The sequence below is a fragment of the Poeciliopsis prolifica genome, unplaced genomic scaffold (genome assembly GCF_027474105.1).
Source record: "Poeciliopsis prolifica strain line A6 unplaced genomic scaffold, Auburn_PproV2 SCAFFOLD025, whole genome shotgun sequence".
Taxonomy (NCBI): Eukaryota; Metazoa; Chordata; class Actinopteri; order Cyprinodontiformes; family Poeciliidae; genus Poeciliopsis; species Poeciliopsis prolifica.
This window is the reverse complement of record NW_026562400.1, coordinates 3,232,999-3,253,986: the sequence shown is the minus strand read 5'-3', so window position 1 is coordinate 3,253,986 and position 20,988 is coordinate 3,232,999. Positions and strand designations below refer to the sequence as shown.

General features: G+C 38.2%; 1 protein-coding gene across 1 annotated transcript; it reads right to left on the bottom strand.

Moving 5' to 3' along the window:
• Nucleotides 1–52: 52 nt before the first annotated feature.
• On the bottom strand, nucleotides 53–20,904 carry vwde (von Willebrand factor D and EGF domains). The gene is made up of 30 exons (XM_055047352.1): nucleotides 20,654–20,904; nucleotides 19,197–19,387; nucleotides 18,172–18,403; nucleotides 17,336–17,565; nucleotides 17,020–17,109; nucleotides 16,618–16,765; nucleotides 15,846–16,060; nucleotides 15,355–15,428; nucleotides 14,968–15,247; nucleotides 14,068–14,264; nucleotides 12,822–13,519; nucleotides 11,970–12,106; nucleotides 11,704–11,856; nucleotides 11,425–11,529; nucleotides 10,928–11,042; nucleotides 9,752–10,008; nucleotides 8,686–8,905; nucleotides 8,440–8,577; nucleotides 8,161–8,358; nucleotides 7,034–7,369; nucleotides 5,846–5,941; nucleotides 5,628–5,723; nucleotides 5,454–5,549; nucleotides 4,674–4,769; nucleotides 4,495–4,590; nucleotides 3,527–3,622; nucleotides 2,773–2,868; nucleotides 2,009–2,104; nucleotides 1,067–1,164; nucleotides 53–917 (listed from the first exon to the last, which is right to left on the bottom strand). Exons 1-30 carry the CDS (start codon nucleotides 20,724–20,726, stop codon nucleotides 903–905), a joined length of 4,968 nt encoding a protein of 1,655 aa, XP_054903327.1. The 5' UTR covers nucleotides 20,727–20,904; the 3' UTR covers nucleotides 53–902.
• Nucleotides 20,905–20,988: the final 84 nt, after the last annotated feature.

The window sequence follows — 20,988 nt, the reverse complement described above, 5'->3', positions numbered from 1 at the left end:
TTTGTCATTAAATCATAAATCATGTTGTGTCAAACATTTATTTACAAAACAAGTAAATTTATTTGCATTATAATTGCAAAACATTCATGTTTATAATTATGCTTTCAACAATGTAGGCATTAGATGTAAATAAATACAACATACTTATATAAGCGCTTTTGTATTAATGTAAAAACATAACTAATTTATTTTTATGGCAGAATCATAAAACTGAAATGTTAATACATTTTTGCCATCAAATATTTGCTGAAAGTTAATGTTTGTAAAATAAATCTGAGTTAAAATATCATAATTGTGAACAGTTAAACAAAAACACTCCTGTTGTGATTTTATAAAATGAAACCTCGATAAATCTTTAATGTCACATGTATTTTTTTAATAATTCAACTGGAAAACAAGAAAATCTGTTTTTGCAGTGAAGCGTTTTGTAGAGATTTTGTCACAATCTGAGATGTCTGGAGAATATTTGCAAGAACAAATGTTCTCAAATCAAGATGTTTGACAAAACTGAATGATGCGTTTCAATTAAAAATTAATCATTTGAAGAAACTGAAATAAGGTTTTGTTTTTCTGTTGGTTTATACAAGTTATAACAATAATAATATTAAAGGAAATGCTGGAAAAAATATTTTTTATTATGGTTTTGTTTTTTAAAATACAAAACTATAAAATTCATCCACTGCTTACAGAGTCGTATATATTTAAAGTACTTTAAATGAATTCAACAGATTTAACTTTTAGCCTTGAGGTAGTGAAATGCAGGGACAAAAACACAAGTGCAATAAATCATTTCCCTCAGCTGAAATGTGCACAAATTAGCACATTTTGTTCTCCATCATACATTCAAACACTAAAACACATCCGGTTGTTTTCAGCTTTTTGCAGTAATTCTCTTCATCTTCTCATGCATGTGAAGCCTGTGAAGAAGACAAGACTTTAAGAAAACCAGGTTTACACAGAACATTTATTACATACAAAAGATAGAAAATCACCTCCTGTGATTCTGCAAACGCCTCTAAAACCATAAAGTAGTTCAGTTTTTAAGAATGGTGACCTCCCGTCTCACCTTTACGGCGCAGGTGAGGCCTTTGAAGCCTCTCCGGCAGTGGCAGTAATCGGGCAGCACGCACCGCCCGCCGTTGAGGCACGGCCGCCTGCAGGAGGCTGAGCAGAAACACACCGTCAACAAAAAGGTTCTGCAGAAGTGAGTCTCCGATGAAGTTTATTCAAATTCACATACGACAGTTAACGACTGAGAACATAAATGTTCCAGTTAAAATTAATTTGATTGATTTATCTTCTCAAAATCATGAAAAAAATGAAAATGTTTGGAAATTTTTAAAAACAAACAATAGTGTGTGGAAGTATTCACAGCTTTTTCTGAAAATTCATTTAAAACATTTAAGAAACCTAAAGAACGAAAAAGCAAACATAAGACATGGGTGGACAGGTGCCTGATTTTTATTAGATTACATTATTATATTATTAGTGAAACAATCTCCAAGTGGAACCAGCATTTTATATAATTTCTATTCACATTTTCTTTATTTACAAACATGAAGAAACGTGTTTCATCTGTTTCAGCTCTTTTTTTCCATTAATTTTAAGGAATTATTGATTTGAAATAAAACCAAAATAAGTTACAAGTAACTTTTCAGCAAGAAATAAAACGTAATTTTAAGTGTTTTAAGATATCTGCATTAGAAACTAGCAGAAAAAAGAATTCCTTATTGAGATTTCAGAACGGCTTGTTTAAAGAATAAAAAGCAAACAACATAAGACCTATAAATATTAAAGTATTTATTATATTATTAGTGAACTTGCAATTTTTCATAAATTTTAAGAGTTTATTGACTTAAAATGTGTTTTTTTTCTTGATGAAGACATAACATCTCTGAGTGCTCTATTGTGTGTAAAATGTTGATGAAAACATGAATTTATTCCATTTGCAGTAAGTAAAATCTTTTTGCAGTATCGTCTGGGGGGCCGGTGTCATTTATCGACTCACGTGTTTGACAGTGCAGACCTTCCCAGCCGACAGGACACTGACACGTGTTCGCTCCCACGCACTCGCCGCCATTTTTACACTTCTGCAAACAAACGGCTGCAACGCAAACAGGCAGAGTCAAGTCTTTCAAAACTTATTTACACTTTAGAAACACAATGTTTGATATTAGGGATGCACAGATTGTAGGAGTCGAAATTTATGCATCAAAGTGTAATAACGGATTAGTTAAAACAAAACATTAAAACAAGATTTATAAACGATTTAATAAAAATAAGTAAATCTTCATCTCCACATTACACAGATTTTACATTTTATATTATACAAGATCATAAAACAGATGCATTTATGCCTGAAATTATATCTCAACAGAGCTTTTTGCACCTTATTTTAAAGTTTTGCTCTGTACTAATGAACAAATGAGTCGTTATCATCTTAAACAAATGATTACATCTTCAAATTCTGGCAATATGATTGTTACTTTTGCTTTTCAAGTTTCAAATTAAGATTGAAATGATACTTTGGTTAGTTAGTGATCTGATTAATTTAATCAGCATTTGATTATATTAATTATACAACAAAAGGTTTGGGAGACAATAGACTTGTTTTCTGTCTTCTCTGCAGGGTAGAAGTAAAATAAATTCATCTGAACATGCAGACTTTTTAAAAGGATCTTAATTGTTTTAATAAATTATTCCAGAATAAACTCAAATATCTCGATTATTTTTGATTCCGGCAGCATAATCTGTGAATAGAAATAAACTCACGCATGTTGCATCTTTTCCCGCTCCAGCCTGAAGAACAAGAGCAGGTGTTCGGTCCGACACACTTTCCTCCGTTCATGCACGTCGGCTCACAAACACCTGGAACAAAAAACATTTTCTCATTCTTAAAGAACCCTTAATTTTTTTCTTACTTTACTCCGAAGAAGCCGCATAATCCCATTATCATTTGAAATGTTGAGTGATAATCATTCAGTCATTCAGAATGTTTTCTTAGAACAAAAGGAGAAAAATATCAAATTTTCTTAAAATATTGTGTGATCAAAGTTTCCTTAGTTCAGCTGCTGTATGTTGAAAAGCAGCAGAAATCCAAAGAAAAATTGTATCAGAATCAATTTTATTTACAAAGTTTGTGAACAAAATTAAGGAATTTGACTTAAAAACAAATATATAAGGAAGGAAATAAAAATATAGGTTTTCAAATTTTTTATGTTTACTTCCAAAAATATGGTTTTAAAAATAGGGAGAAAATGTTAAAATAGTGAAAAACTGATTGTGCATCAGAGAAAGACTCGTTTTTGCAAATAATCCTCTGTTGCGCCACCATGAAGGTAAAACTGTTTGTGTCCAGGATGTGTGGGGTCTGCAGAGAAACTAGCTGCCATTTTCCTGATGCTACGGCTATACAGGAAGGTCAACCGTCTGTCTTCCAAAGATTGCAGAAGATTTGATGACCTTTGCACTGAACTGAAGTTGCAATACAGGCTCAATAAAAAAACCCAACAGACTGATTACTTACTTTTTTGGCATCTTTTTCCTGTGTAGCCCTCTGGGCAGGAGCAGACGTTGTTTCTGATACACTGACCCCCGTTTTTACAAGGCGGACTGCAAACAGCTAAAACAAAACAAAAAAGAACTAACTTCTTCAACAATAAGTTGATTTTTTTTTTAATGCAACAACCATCTTAGAAGTAACAGAATTTACATTTACCCAATTATATTTACTTGAGTAACATTTTTTGAAAAATTGACTTTTAAGAGTATTTTACTACCCCGTATTTTTTATTTTTACTTTAGTAATTTTATTTGGAAGTATTTCTGCTCTTACTTGTGTAAAATTTCTGTGGATTTTCTGCCCACTGAATGAAAAACACTGGATAGAATTTTAACTACCCACTGTTTTAACCTGAATTTGGTTAAAATTCAGCTTAATTTTAACCAAAAATTCACACCTGAAGCTTTTGTTAAAGTTTCACAAGTTTATTTAATTGAAGGAAACTGATTTGGACATATTTTATTTTGGCTGATTTTGTTATTTTTATGAATTATTTTAATTTTTGTAATTAAAAATACTCCACTTAACTTTACATATTGGTTTTAAATATGAAATGATTGATAATTTGATCAGATTATTAACCAAATACTTGGGTAATTTCTTCAAAGGCTACTTTTTACTTTTACTTGAGTAAAAATATGTTGAAGTAGAATTACTCTTACTTTGGCACAATTTTTGAGTATTTTACAACCTCTGCAAAAAAAGCACACTGCAAAAACACAAACTCTTAAGCTTAATATTTTGGTGCACTTGAAATGAGACAGAAGTTTACAAGCAACTTTCCATCAAGATTTAGGAGCTTGTTTTTAGTCAATATTGTTGATAAAAAAGTTCTAGTTCTAGTTCTAAGTGAAATAATCATGAATATTGAGGAATTAGTTTTTGCAGTGCAAGGAGAGGTGTGTCTTCCAAATGCTTTAACTAAATATTACCAATTTGGCACTGAGAGCCAAAGAAGCCAGTGGGACAGGCGCAGACATTTGGCCTCAGACATGATCCTCCGTTGAGGCAGACGGGGTCACACTGAGCTGCAGGGGAAACAGCTGTTAGCTTAGCTTATGCTCCGTCTCTGAGGTGAAGCCTGTCTGCGTTATCGGGTTTCCTTCCCTACCTGAGCCGCACGTTGGTCCGTACCAGCCGTGTTTACATCTGCAGACGTCTGGAGAAACACACTCACCTCCGTTTTCACAGTGCCTGCTGCACACCACTAGGAGAAACAAATCAGCCCAGTCAGCCCTGATGAATGGAAACATTAGCATAGAGCTAATGAACTGGATCACGCTCTGTCGGGATGAACCGCAGACGTGTTGCTGACTGGAGGACAACTTGGGAGATGTGCGAGAACTTCACTGCAAAAAACACAAAACCTTACCAAGTATTTTTGGTCTGGTTTCTACTGCAATTTGGTTCTGATCTCAGTACATTTGAAATAAGACAAAACTAACTTAAAAATAACTTTTCAGCAAGACATACAATCTTGTTTTACGTCAGTGATTCCTTAATATGGATGAAGAAGTCCTAGTTCCACGGACAGACAGATGATCTCATTTATGACAAAACAAAGACATTCTCCCCATGTTATAATTTCTCGAAAAGTTGCAAGTATTGGCATTTTTTAAAACTATACCAAGACATAACATGTTGTCAGTAAAATGATGTACAAGTAGAACTTTTTAAGAACTTTATACTTAATGAAGGTCATTTTGTATTCTTGAAGGTGAAAATTACTTTTTACTTTTTACTTTTTTCATACAAGTATCTGTACTAGTATTTAAGTAGAAAATGTGAGTTCTTTTGACACATCTGTAATAATGGAGTTGCAGCAACAAAATGAACATTAAAAAAGATCTATAGCTGGAAAAACTGTTTAAAAAGTCAAGGTGCATCTCACTGATTTCGCATCTGGGCCCCACGTAGCCATAGGCGCAGGTACAAAGGTTTCTGGCCAGACAAGTGCCTCCATGTTGACACGGCGGCTCGCAGCTCGCTGCACAGCAAACACAAAAACACCCAGCAGTAATTAGTGAGACGTGTGTCGATTCAGCTCAGGATCTGCTCAGATTACCTTCCTCGCAGGTCGGCCCGCCGAAGCCCACAGGACATTCACACACGTCGGGTTTCACACACCTGCCCTGGTTCTGGCAGTGAGGCCGACACACGGCTGAGAGGCGGGGTGAACACACACAATCAGACGCTGAGATAAACAGGACGAATCTGGAGAGGTGCTGATGAGCTAGTTTTTCTGCGCAAATCGACACAGTGAGAAAGCTCCGTCACTCTCACCTGTGTGACAGTTGTATCCGGTGTAACCTTCTCTGCAGGTGCAGGTGTTGGGCAGAGAGCACTCCATGTTCTGCCCACACGGATATCTGCAAACAGCTGAAACAGAAAATACATTTTCAACAAAACCAGTAAAATAAGGGAGAAAAACTCATAACCATAACAAAATTGTTCCAGAAGTTAAAATGATAAACAATAATATTGTTGTTTTGAGACTATTTTTAAGTAATATGTTGATAATGACATAATAATGGAAGAGCAATAAACCAGTAAACAGAAACAACAAATAATATTAATTATGACGTATCTGTAAACAAAACAATTTTCAAAAAAGAGGGAAACCAAAGCACCACAACTCAACGCTTACATGAAGATGTTCACGAACAGATGCAAAGTAACACAACCATACATTTTTGAAAAGCAGAAGTGTCGCCTCCTGCACCACAAACAAGAGTGCAGACACTGTGTGTGTGTGTGTTTATCTGTGTACTGTTATTAGAAAGAAACTTGTTACAGTGGATGTTTTATTTTATTTTTGTATTGTATATCTTATCAAAGGACTGCAGAGGCTATCATCTGGTAAAGCACGTTAAATGGTGACGTTTATGTTTGAGCTGTATATTGTCTTTGTCTAAGTAAAGATTGTTATTGTTAAGTGGTTTCTGAATGGTAAGTCAACAACAAAACACATTTATTTTTTTTAACCAGCAGGCATTCTTCTGGGCACACAAACCACGTGACCAAACGACCTGAAGTTCAGCCAGGTGACGGGCGGGGCTCGGATGGGTTTGCTAGGTAACGGTAGTGTTGTTTAATTTGACTAAATGAATTTTCCAGACACCCAAAACATTAACTTATTGCTAGAAAACATCCAGATGTTTTTTTTAAGAACTTTTTTTTTTGTTTAGTTTTTTTTAGAATCAGTTGGAAGAACAAAAATGTGTAAAATGTAAATTCTGCATAATAAATCATATTTAAATTTAAAACTGTTCTTCATATTGATTTTATTTGCAATTGGCAGGCAATTATAGGTGGGCATCAAATTGTACATATTAATAACCTACATCAGCCGATCACAGTTTACAACAGGTGTTTGTCCGAAACTAAAATGGCGGCGTTGCGCTGTTCTAAATGTCGCAGTTTGACGTCATAAATCGGCGTCGTTCTGAAGGATTAAATACTTATCGTCACCTTTACATACGACTCCATCCCCGGCGTAGCCGAGCGGGCATCGTCCACACCTGGGGGATCCTGAGCGCGTCGGTTCACAGGTAACACCGGGAAAGCAGGGAGAATCAGAGCAGGTCACTGTGCTATGCTGCCCCCTGTGGACAGAGGGGGAAAATGCTCGAGAACCAGTGGGCTGTTTGTCCCTGAAGGAAACTCTCCTAGTGTCTGGTCTCCACTTCCTGTCTGGAGGTTGGTTGTTTGAGGCAGGAGAAGAAGAAGATGAGGAAGACGAGGAGTGGGTCCTTTCATCGGTGGAATTGGTCCCAGCATATTTTCCACTGGTGAGTTTTTCCTGACCTGCAAGTGCAAGACACTTAAAGTTAGAAAAAGTGACTTTAAAGCCGACAAAAACATTGCCTTGATTTTATACAAATAAGACTCAGATGTTAGTTTTTTTTAATAAAAAAAAAGATCATGATGAACATTAAAAATATTTGTGAGGAGATAAAGTTATGTTTTTCAATCTTTAAATAAAGAAATATAAAAATCATTAACTCCACAACAAGCTTTTTTATTATTTCTTTTTTGAGTTCGTCAAGAGATTAAACTGTAATTTTATGATATGTTTTAGGAAATATAGAGGAAATGTTTTGTTTCTTTTATTCTGATGATGCTTTAAGTATAATAAGCTTCTATTTACACTTTGTGTTTTTGCCACTGACGAGAACTTAATTATTATTTATCCATTTCTGTGCTTGTCTTTTATCCTTTTTCAACTTCTTTATGGAAAAGCAAAAAAATGACCAATAAAGAAATAAATATTAAATATATATTTATTTATTTATTTATTTATAACTGGGCTCAAATGTTATGTCTTTCTCAAACTAGTGTTTTTTTCTCTGAACAATGTACTTGGTGGGTTTAATTTAAATAAAGGCTTGTGCCAGTCGCAGTCTTTCTTCATCGCCATTCTGAAGCATATTTTAAATCAGAATCCTAATATTCCCATCCCCATGATGCAATCTTGGACTTTAATTAATATTGAACGTCTTTGGTTAAAGTGGTATTTTGGTCCAGATGTTTCTAATTTTGAATCTTTAGTTCATAAATCCTGATATGACTTATCTTAAGTGTGACATGAATCTCACCCATTTTTGTGCACGTTTGTCCGTTTCCTTGGAAACCAGGAGGACAGGGTCCACAGGCGAACCCGGCTGAAACATGGACGCTCTCGAAGCACAGAACCCCCGTGTAACACGGCGCCCTGCTGCACGGCGAAGGACCCGGCGGTTTGGGTCTCTGAGAAACCTGCGGCGCCGTCACTGGAGAACCTGCAATGTTTTTCTCTGTGTCGGGGCACAAAGTTCAGAACAATAAGCTGAAAGACGGGTCATGTTTAGCTGGAGAAATGTTAACACTGTGCGTACCTTGGCACATTTTCCCATCACCTGTGGATCCTGATGGACAGGATCCACAGGTGAAGGAGCCCAGAGTGTTGCTGCAGCTCACTGCAGGGAAGCACGGCTGTGACAGACACTCGTCTATATCTTCCCTGCATGTTCGTCCTAAATACCAATGAAACGTTACAGAGACGAATAACGTTCTAAACCACCACCGAGCATATAGGCATCCTATTCACTTATAGCTAAAATAACAAGCTCAGCTCTTCCTACCCGTCGTTCCAGGAGGGCAGATGCAGGAGAAGGAGTTGGGTCGGTCCACGCAGCGACCCAGCCTGCAGGGGTTCGGCTTACAGTCGTCTATGTCCATCTCACACCGCCGACCCGTGAACCCATCAGGACAGACGCAGACGTATTCGCCGCTTCCGACGGGGGAGTTCACGTTGGTGATGCAGGACGCTGCGTTGAGACAATCGCAGGACTGCACAGAAACCTGAGGGCAAAATAAAATCAATTTTCTTTGTATGTCTGCTACTGGATTAGATATTTACATCCATCTGTGACAAACTTGGTCCCACAAATGCAAAAAAAGAAGATTTTATCCATGAGTTTCAGTTAATACAGGGAAAGATTGGTTATGTCTGACAAAATCATACACTTATTTTATTTAACAATTAAACAATTTCACCACTTATGTTCACATAACCTTTTCTTTTTACTGTGAAAAGCAGTGTAGTGTTCAATAATAATTAAAAAACAATAATATTTGGCAAGAAACATAAATGCAGAAAAATAACTGACATAAATTACAGCACATCTATCCTTAAAAATATATAATAGTGCTACATCTATGTTTTAATATGCTTTTATATAAATTACTCAATAAGACGACAAACTAGAATTTTAAAGCTAAATTTTGTTGTAAATTTATTTTAAATAATACAGATTTTTTCAGTTGACTTTGAAATTTTGTGCATTTTTTTACTTTTTGGCTTTTTTCCCCACAACTTCTCACAATTAATTATCATTGTTAAGAGTCTGAAATATGTAGGCTCTGCCAAAAATAATTTATTTTAATGTGCAGTTAAAATAAATATCAAATTAAATTATGTACCGTTAGCACCCTCTAGTGGTAGGAAGTTGAAACACTTCCTAGGGAATATTTGTTTCAATTAGGACTAATTTAGTAATACTGGATTATTATTTATGTTCCAGTTTTTCCTCAAGAGCTGAAACACATTTTTCAAACTTTAAATGTTAGATTATTTTGAAACTCTTCACAGCTGATTTTGATCATTTTAAAGCGTCTAAATAATAAAATGGTTTGTGTCGATCTCACCTGGACAGAGGTGAGCGTCTCCGCACTGCACGCATCACTGACAGTAAACTGGAACGTGTGGGTGTCTGAGGGTTCAGAGGTCGCCTTCCACATCAGCAGTCCGGCTGAAGTGAGCGAAGCCCCTTTTGGACCCGAGACCAGGCTGAAAAGAACCGTGGAGCCTTCAGGGTCGTGAGCCTGTAGCTGGTAGATGAAACTTTCCTCCTGGAAGGAGCGGAGAGGAAACTCTGGCGGCTGGAACAACGGAGGCTTGTTTTCTGGATGAAAAACAAGAAACAGCTCAAATATGGAGGGGGATTTTTAAAAGAATCATAATTATGAGGCTCAAGTTAAAAGTATGAGTGTGAGATACAAGCTTATTTTTTTTCATCAGTGTGATGGAAATGTCTTCCATAAACTCTGCAGTCTGCAGATTATTCAGTAACTCCTGTGAGATTTTGTCATGTTTCTAAGCCCCGGCTGACCTAGTTTGAGCTTCAGAGGTAAAAGTTAGCCAAAAAGTGTAACAATGAGATCTGCAGCCTTAACATCAGCGCCGAAGGACAGATGTGACTTCAATCAGCTCTGAGCTGCTGACAAATCATCCAAACTGCCTCCGGTGAGCAGCAGCCGTCTGATGGAGGACACGGCTGAGCTGTGAGGCGTTCAGGTGTGATTAGAGACACGGTCCAATCGCTCTGAGAGGAAGACAAGCTCGGACTTTGGATTTTCATACACACGGTGTTTTACATGTGGTTTTCTACTTTGACAAAATCCAGGCCAGGAATTAAAGAAAAAAGTTCCTTCACTTTTTTTCCTGTTAAATCTGTGTTTTTAGTTTGTGTCAATTTGAATATTATACAAACTACAAACTTTATCCTGGTTTGCACCGGGATAAAAATGACAAAAAGAACAAGGACCAACTTATATCCACTGTAATACAGGTAACATTATTTTTGCATGTTTTTTGTACACGATTAATCTTTAATCTGACAAGCATATTTAACCTAAAACAGAAACACTCAAATTGTAAAACCATCTGCAAATTTACAAGATACAAAATCTTATGAACATTATTTCAGGTCCCGTCTATCTAAGAACTTTCTCTGCTTTCGTGCATCATTATCCAACTATTCTCCGTTCTTGAAGTCTTTTTGCGCTGATTCAAGTCATTAAATGTGAGTTTCCTGCACATACTCTCAGCTTTGGACCATGCGTGTTTAGAGAGGTCTGGACGGCAAGTGAAGCAAGGGCTGCTGGGATTGGATTCCCCTTCATTGTAGCACAAATCCCCAATGATGCAGGTCTTCTCCTGGTGAAAAATCATTTAAATTATCACCATCAAAACATAATTTGTTGAGGATGCCAGAGAAACAGTTAATTAATTGCATTATAAATTAAATAATTTGCATGATTTATTATTTCTCTTGTCTTTATCTATCAAAAACTGGATTATAAAAGTCTGGTTTCAACCAGCTATTTTTTGTCAAGAGACTTGATTAGTTTAGTTTCTCGGTTTAATCTTAAGTACAAAACAAATTCAGCGAAAATAATATTTGATTGTCTCCAACTTTCTGCTCCAGCTCCGTTACGCTACATCCTTAAAAACCCTCCATCACCGACCGAAACCGACCCGAGGAGATTAAAGCTGCAGCTGCGTCACGGTTAAAGGATTAGGAAGAAGGATGTCTCACCCGCAGGGTGCACATGATTTCTGTGTCGAGGCTGCAGATCTGACAGCCTCCGTCATACAGAGTCAGGATCTTGGCGTTGCTGTAGCTGTAGCCATCGTTTGAAACCTGCCATCAGCAGAAGTTGGATTATTGCGGCCCACACACACACAGAGCCATGGAAAAGTTGTAGTCTCCATGTATTTACAACATCCAGCTACAGTGATGATAAGACACATAAACTGATGATTTTACTGAAGCTTTACCAATTCATTTTAGAACAGAGCTTCAGGTGTGACTAACTTTGATCTGCCAGCGCGTAACGGCTCGGTTTGTCACTGCGTCTGCAGGACCCCGGTTGTCCTCCAGGGGGAGCCGGCACTCAAGACCTGTTTCATTCAGGAAAGTGGCCTGAACAAACCAAGTAGCAACCGAGACCGACTCCCCGTCTTCAACCTTGATAAGAGATTAAAACAGAAAATAAGAAGGAACATAAAAAAGGACTATAAAAGCCACAGTGTAATAGTTTAATTAATGGAATAATTAAATGGAAAATGAGGACAAAGTACCTTTTCTTTAACGAACTCACACTTGAGCTGGCTGGAGTCCTTGAAATGGTGGCCATAGACCTGGACGGTGGAGCAGTCTTCCTGACGGACGTCACAAAGACCTTCCTTCCTCAACTTGGTGATCTCTGGAGTCTGGTCTTTACAGAATTAGCATACGGTCAGTTGAGGCTTAAGAAGTGGTAAAGAGCAGAGCATCCATTGCTTTAACTGTCACTGGATCCTCGGAAATGAATATTCATAAAAGCATTCCTGGTTTCGTTGATGTTAAAGCGGATCTATTATTCAAAATTCACATCTTGCATTTTCTTGCCCTTCCGTTAGGATCTGTACTGCTTGTTCCTGTTTGTGAATGAGAACATGATTAATTGTTGTCCTTTCTCCTTGCAGTTGAAAATAAGCTTATATACCTTACAAAAAAGTTACTTATCAGTTAGTTTTGTCTTATTTCAAGTTTGCAAACATATTTGCACTCGGAACTAGACCAAAACCACTTGGTAAGATTTTGTTTCTCAGTGCAGCCCGTCACCTGGCATCCCAGCCGGAGATCCAGCAAGTTTGGTCAGCTGGTTTCACTGCTGGTACAATGACTGCTGGAAAATTCAAGTGTTTTGCTGCAAATTGCAAAGATGTGCTGTTGTATAATCTGTTTGCAGCCCTTTTCAAGTAAGTCTAAACGGCTCTAAAACAGCTAATTCTGAAAGGAGCCCACATTAAAATCTCTTTATCGAGGAATGATTTTGTGCAAAACTCATAGACCTCTCTTAACCCATTCAAGGAAGCTCAACAGTTCACCTTTACAATCTGAGTTTTTTGGTATAATCTCTTGGGTTTTGTGTCTGCTGTGTGTTTTACCCGTCAGCTCGCTGCAGTCATGTGAACCGAACCCAGGGAAGCAGACGCAGCCCGACTCGGAGCACTGGCCGTTCCCATTGCACAGGTCCGGACACCTCAGGATGGACGCCGCGTCCCGGTGCTCCTCCCATCTCCTCCGCTCTTCCACCAGCTTTCGCTCGCACTCGTTCTCCAGCAGCGGTAAGGTGGCGTTCAGCCACGTCGGCTCATCTTTCAGCTGCAGGTCGGAGACGCACATGGCCACCGCTCGGCTGATTGTTGGGCCCGCTAACAGGAGCCGGCAGCCGACGGCGACACTCGAGTTTCCCACTGTGCGCTCACACTGAGCCTGAGCCTGCTGCTGAGTTAGACCAGCAGGAGTCGGCCATCTTGGGAGTCCGTCTGGCTGAACGGAGAACTCCTGATCCTCTGGGAAGAGGTATGAGAGGCTGTCCGGATGTGGCAAACTTTCACTGCGCCCAGAAGTGAGCTGTGGTTTTTTATTTTCTTTCTGTAGCTCCACTGATCTGATATATTTATCTGTGACATCCAGAGCAGGGATAAAGCTCAGAAAATGAATAAGTCTGTGATTGGAGCAGCTGGATTCAGATCTGAGAGATGGTTTCAGGTGATCTGCTTGACAGTTGCAGTATGTGTGAATGTTTGGCGTGTTCACATCGGCTGGCATGGAGTCAAACAAGCTGCTGCCTGCAGGGAGTCTGAAAGAAACACAGAAGAAGTCAGAGTTTAATCCAGAGACAACGAGAACAGAAGTAATTGCTGTATTTTTGTTACTTGTCATATATTACAGGAAAATAGAACATATTTCACCAAACATGCACATTTTAATATTTTGGAGCTGAATTTTGGAACATTTTCAGTCCAAAATTTTAAAATAATTTAAAATAGTCCTCCATGTTATGGAAACAGACGCTAACATCAGCATCATTGGCTAGCTGCAGTAGGCAGCCATATTTGATTCCAGTGCTTCTTCTGGAATCAAATTCTCACTTTGTCAGATTAGTGTTTTTCACCAAATATCCAAATTGCTTTGATGACTGCAAGTGATTTAAAGGCAGTGGATGGTTCTTCAGTGTTATTTACCTTCAGAAAAGCTGAAATAGCCATTTAAAATCTCATGCATACAGAATAAAGGAGAACTTACTCAGCTAATGAAAACTAGTGTGCTCCTGAGCGTAGTTTAGCTTAATCTGTGGATCAGTTCACAGATATTGTGATTCTTAAAACACAGCTGAAACCCACTGACCTCCACTCAGATATGAAATCCTGCAGCTGCTCCAGCACAGCGCCCCCTGCTGAGTGGAAGTCATTGTCTGGCCATCCATCATATGTCCCACACAGACCCAATGTGTGGTTCTGGTCTGAACTGGGAGCCCTCAGAGTCAGACTCATTCCCCAATTTGAGACATCTGCACGAACAAATGCTCCAGAGGAAAACGAGATCTGCAAAGAGAATCAGAACAGAAGTTTTTATTCAAAACCTGCAGATATTAAAGGTGACCCTTGAACAGGTTAATAGGATTTTCATTAAATTTTTTGCACAAAATCATTCTTAGGTCATTTTTATTTTATTCTGCTCAATTCAATTATTTCAGAATAAGCTGTTTTATGGCGGCTTGTCACTTTAAATCCAAATAAACTGCTGCTGGCCACGCACCCAACTCTATATTTACACTCATATGTGCAATTATACAACTGTACGTCTTTGAAAAGCAGACATAGAGCCTAATGCACAACCAAAAAGAATGCAACAAGTGATTTCTGGCTGAAAAGTCAACAACAAAACACTTGCCATTGTGCAGTGGTATCGTGGTAAAATGAGCTAGCCAAATGTACTGTAGCTCTTGGGTTGCTAGGTAACAGACTGAGCTTCCACGGGGTTGCTAGGTTGCAGTGCTGATTTCTGTTGTTGCATTTGGAAGGTTTTTGAAATGACTCATTTTCCAGGCACCAAAAACATTTTTAAATGGCTAGATGTTTTTTTCAGAACTTGTTTTGTTTTTCGAAGCTGTAAAAACCCAGGGAAGTACAAAAATTTGCAAAATGTGAATATTGTACAATAGGCCCCCTTCTAAACCCGTTAGAAATGATAGAAATGTAGATTTCCAGTTTCATTCATGATGAAATGCGGTTGCTGTTGACTCACAGTGACTTTGCGTCCTTGGTACGACTCGCTGATCCGAAAGCCGCTCTTTAGTCGTTTAGCGTTTCTGCTCTTCACAGACAGACGGGGCTTCGTCTCGCCCATCTCGCCGTCACACATGTCGAACGCGACAACGTCGCCGCCGTCCCACGCCGCAAATCCGCACACGCAGGAGGCGGCGTGCACCAGGCTGCCACATTCCCACTGACGGACATGGACCTCAAAGGGCCAAAGGTCACTCTTGTAGAAAACAAAGGTGCCTACTTGATAATTCTCGTAGTAGCTGAGGAAACAACAAGATATGTTTTCAGCATAGTCTGAACTAACAATGCAAACAACAATAGTATTAAATCATTATAATTATTACAATAGATGATTAAAATTAAGTACCTGCCATCAAAAGTGATCATGTGGGGGTCAGTGAAGGAGTAGCAATAAGCTGGGGGAACATCAGTAATGATTATCTGGAAATAAAGAGTTATTTTTATTCCTTCCTTTGAAGGTTATTTGTTTAATTATTTAACTTGACCTTTATTTTTATGGTTTATCTCACTGAAATTCAAGGTCTACTTTGAATTGGCTTGCTACGTAACCAGCTAAACGCTAAAAAAACATTGACATATATTTAAGAAAATGACTAAATGTTTTTTTTAAGTCACTTCTAATTTGAATTAGTTCTTGAATTTCAAATACGATTCAAATTAGATCTGATTTGTTAAACAAGTAAATTTACAAACACTGCAACAGAAATTTGACTCAATTAGATAAGCTGATAAATATAACAATTAAAATAAGTTAATAATAAATAAATAATAATAAACTGCCTTTTATATAATTAATGTGAACTAAATGGAAACGAATTCAAGGTGCGATGTGCTTACCCGAACAGGTTCTGGTGAGTATCCGTTCCAGAGAAAGTTCTGCGAGACGACGGGTTCCACAGAGATGTGACTGGTCCGTTCACCGTCTTTAATAAAGTCCGTGTTGGGACTGAAGTGGACCAGAACCCGGCTACAGACCCCGCCACTGCAGCGACCCCGAGATAAATCCACTTTACAAGATGACAGAGACAAATCTGCACCCAACAAATCCTCATCTGTGGAAAAAGGATGCAATGTGAGTTTGAAAAGATTTAAAAGGCTTAAAACTGTGCAGTTTGTTTCAGAAAGATCAAATTCTGCAACCATAATTGTATTGGGGTGAACATTGAAAGAAATCAGATTTTCCTAAACTGAGAAAATGTGCAAAAACATTTTACTTCTTCAACTAAAAAAGTTTTGGGCAAATAACTGGGAAATTTTTAGAAACTTTCTTACTTGTACTAAACAGCTGCCTCAGCCTTAATTGATGTCAGATTATAGTCCATGATCTATGTAGCAAGTAATAAAAAGTCACTTTTACCTTCATAAATAAGCACAAATATCGCAAATAATACCACTTGGATTTTTACTGCAAAGAATTACAAAAAGTATCACAAAACCCTGGAGGGACAGAAAAGATGTCCAATATTTAATTTTAAGGATTCACTGATTCCTTAACAGTTTTTGAACAGGTTTTATCGATACCGGCCCTTTAAGAGCATTCACGATCCTGATTTGGCCCAAAACAAAAATGATTGTGACACCATGACCTACTAGTTTTTTTTATCTTTACCTTCACTGCTTGTGCTGAGATGCAGAGATAAAACACAGTTTTCTGCAGAAGAGAAAGAGCCGTCCGGACATGGAACCGGAATCGAGCTCTCAACCAGCAGCCGATGCCGCCTCCCGTTCTCAGGCACTCGGCTAACTTCTGGTTTTAACTGCACAAAGAAGTTTTAAAAGAAGAGTAAGTGACTTTATATAGAGGCTCTTCACTGATCAGTATAAAAATATCAACAGGAGTTTTAAAAATAATGGAAAATAAAGTCATTTTTTGGCCAAAAGGGATTTTAGCAAAAATTGACTTGGGCCATGATTTTAGAAAGGCGACTATATGTAATTAATAAACTATGTAGATAAAATATACTTTGCATTCGGATTTATCTTTTTATAAATGAACATACGTATAATATACCTTTATTCCTGCAAAGAACTCCTGACTTTCCACGGGAGAGCCTTGAATATCTGGTGATTCCAACAAGAAACTGGAGCTGGAGCAGTAAATCTAACAAACAGGCAGATACACAGTCATTTTGGTAAAATCTTTTTAAGCGTCTTAATCATATTAGCACCATTTGTGTTTGTTGCCACTGATTGGCTGGACACCCAACAGCAGAAGATAAATTCAGCAGTAGTTCCAAAACAGTTTCCACTTACGAAGGAATATTTGGTGGTTGAACTATTTCAGCCATAGGTGATGAAGATGGAGTGAAAGCAGCCCAGAGTCTCACCGTGTCCCCCAGTCGGAGGTTGAAGCCGTCCAGCTCAATGAGGGCGGAGGTGTGGATGGTGGTCTCCTTCCTGAGCTCCTCCTTCCTGCCCTCAGGTGAGAGGCGCGACCAGGCCACCACAAAGCCCACAGAGCTGCTGGAGCTGCTGTCAAAGCTGCACCTCAGGTACACGGTGTGACCTTTCACCTCTGAGACGATCACAGGCACAGAGGGAGCAGGAGGTGGCTCAGCTGGGAACAGAGAGAAACAAGAAAATCACTGGGAGTAACAAATCAGTTGGATCCAACTGTGTATCCATCTATTAACAGATGGATACAACTAATGGATATGATGTATTCGTCTATGTATAGAAAGAATGTATTAAACATCACAATGAATTCAGCTCAGAAACATTTAGTGTGAACAGAACATTAAAATAAACATTTGCCTTAATACAACACAAGAGTTAATTCAATGTTCAATGCTGCTAAGCATTTTGGGAAATAGTTCCCCCTCCTGTCTTTTTCTTCTTTCAATTTTGTTAAGCGCTATCCTAAAAACTCTAGTTTATTTAACTCTAACAAAAAGTTAACAACTTATTGCTGTGAGCTTATCTCTCACAAACTCTCACATTTAGGTTCAGAATCTAAAACTCACTAAATTTATTTGATGTAAATAGTAAAAGATAGACACAACTGAATGCGGCTCAAATGTTTTACAGTGAACCAGTTTTCCTTTCATTCAGAAACTGACAGAGACTCAAACCTATTTCCTACAACCTTAAATAAGCAAACAATATATAAAACAATTTTTTTTTTAAAAAGAAAACACAGAATCTGCTTCCTGTGTGTATTTACCTTGTGCACAGTAGCCCATGCATCCCGGTGTGGGCTGCAGCAGGTACACATAGAAATCTCCACAGCTCCGGACAGAGACCGGGACGCGGAACATGCAGCAGTCTTTGCTTCCGCTCTGAAAGATCTTCCAGGCAGCGCAGGCTGTCAGCTGCTTGACCTCCAGCGACCCCGGGAGCGTCTCACCATCTCCCAGAGACAACCACACCGGAGCCTGGGTCCCACAGTGGTTTACCTGCGTCACGCGGATGTCAAGGAATACGTCTTTACAATGCAGCTCAGAGCATACATTTTAATCAACATACTGCTTGAAAAGCTACATTTAATGTATATTTAACAAATTATTTTGTCTGTTTAACAAAACTCAAGGAACATGAAGACACACACTTGATTAAAGGGAAACTTTTGTGCTTCCATTTGGGTTTCTACTGCCTCTAAGAAACCAAACAATAAAAAAACAACACCAAACTGTTTTTTGGCCATAAGTTCATGTTTTGAATGAGCAGTCTCAAAAAAACTCCAGCCAAATCCAGACTGTTACTTAGCAACTCAAGCTGAGCTTCAGCATGTTTGGTTAGCTGGATTTACCACTGTATTTTGTTACCAGAAACCACTTGCTGCATTCTTTTTGATTGTGCTGGACACTCTACTTCTGCTTTTCAAAGGTGTATGGTTGTATAATTGCTCATCTGTTTGAAGCCATTTGTACATAAGTGTTGAACCACAATAAATGGGACATTAACCAACATATTCAATCAGTATTGATGGTTTTAATGATGACACTTGAAATCTAATGCATGTTTTTGGTTTTCACAACTGTTGATGTGTTTGATGTTTTCTGGTTTGTATTTCACAATGTAAAGCACTTTGAACTGCCATGTTGATAAAATGTGCAATACAAATACTTCCGACATCCATCATGGCGCCTGGATGATTTAGTGACGTAGCTGAAAAGGGTCAACACACACAATATAACTCCTTTCTAAACATCCCACCCAAAAAAAGAAAAAAACAAAAAACCCATTTACCTCCACACACTGTGTGGGCATTCTGGCACGCTTGTCAAAAATCTGAAACTGGTACCAGCCTGGAGTGAGTGAGTGGTCGCAGATGATGTCCTGCGGTGCTGACTGCTGCAGGCTGCTGGAGCTGAAGGTGGTGCTGCGGTGGGGGTTCTGGAGAACCATGTGGCCGTCAGGCAAACACTCCGGTGGGAGCTCTGCAACGACAGCCAGAGACTCCCGGTAAACACCGGAGCTCTAATACTGCCAGAACATATGATGAAGTATTTATGGAAAACTTCTGACTATGGGGAAGCTTTAATGCACTGAGCAATAAAACATAACAGACAAAATATATTATTTTCTCTAATGGGGCTTAACATGAATATTCCTAGCTCATATAAAAAGAGGAATATTTGCTGGTAAAAGTTGTGACTGATCCTTTAGCAAAGAAGCAAATGAACTTGCTTCTTTGCTAAAAAGAAAAAAAAAACTTAGACAAAATAAATGATTTTGTAAGTCCGACATCACATTAAACCAACTTAATAAATTACGTTGGCTCAACTTAATTCTACACACAATCGAATAAATCAAACTGAAACAACAAATAAATGTTAATTACTGCAAATTAAACAAAAATAATTCACAATGTGCAAGAATAAACAGCTCTCACCAGTTATTTTCATTCACATTATGAAGTTAAAATAACAACGTATTTGACTTTAGAATAATTTTAATTCTTGTTTCAAACTGCATTAACAAAATTTCTGATAATTAAATTGATCAAACATCACAACAAATTCAAGCACATTTAGTGTGAACAGAAGATTAAAATAAACATTTGTCATAATAAAACACAAGAGTCAGATCAATGTAAGGCTCTTCCATTTCAGTATACAAAAACATGCCGCTAAGCATTCTGGGAAATAGTTCCTACTCCTGTCTTTTTCTTTTTTTCAATTATTTTAAGTGCTATCCTAAAAACCTTATGTAACTTAATAACAAGTTAACATAACTTACCGCTGTAAGTTTCTCTTCCACATTTGGGTTCAAATTTATTTGACTTAAAGAGCAAAAGGAAGTAGACACAACTAAATGCAGATCCAATGTTTTACAGTGAACCAGCAACAGGAAGTCTGAGAGACTACTTCCTGAAAGCTTCCTGACAGTGAAGGATCAAAAATTATTGGCTTCATCATAGATTGATGATGGGAGGCATGAAGGTGAAATGAGATGTTAAATAACATATTTTTGTAATATAAGTATAGATTTTAAAACAGCTGCAAAGTTTAGTACTCTGTTAAATGTGGATGCATGCAGAAAACTACACTTTAAAATAAGACAAAGCTACCCCATAAGTAACTTTTCAGGAATTCCTAATTGGCAGACAATTTGACTATGACATGGGAAAACTTTTATAAGTCAAATTAAACATAAAGTTACTTAAGATTTCGTGTTTTTGCGGAGAAGAAGTGAGAACCTGCCTGTCGGAGCCTGCATTGCGTTTGGTGGTAAAAATACGGCGCAGAGAAAAAGCCTGAGGAGAAAACGCGTCATTCTGTGTCCGCGTGACTATTACACCGACCAGCGCGAGCTCCGTGTTTGGATCAATAAAGTCACGAACTGCGTCGTGTTTTCTCCCCCACAATGTTTGTCTGTTTCAGTTGATTTGAATCCATTTGGTCCTGGAGAGCAGAAGCTGTCCGATGATTGGAGCAGGAGGGCTGCGAGTTAGGAGGAGCGTTGGTCCGCTCCCTGAAACAGAACCAGCTGTGCACAACACACACACACACACACACACACACACACACACACACAC

What these genes read in the sequence shown, in the direction of transcription:
- vwde (XM_055047352.1), bottom strand. Translation starts at nt 20,726, where the DNA reads ATGACGCGTTTTCTCCTCAGGCTTTTTCTCTGCGCCGTATTTTTACCA. An exon ending in CATGGGCTACTGTGCACAAG is followed by an intron (nt 17,566 to 18,171) that starts GTAAATACACAC and finishes CTCTGTTCCCAG; the next exon opens with CTGAGCCACCTCCTGCTCCC. An exon ending in GGATGGAGTCGTATGTAAAG is followed by an intron (nt 5,942 to 7,033) that starts GTGACGATAAGT and finishes TTTCTGTTTCAG; the next exon opens with CTGTTTGCAGATATCCGTGT.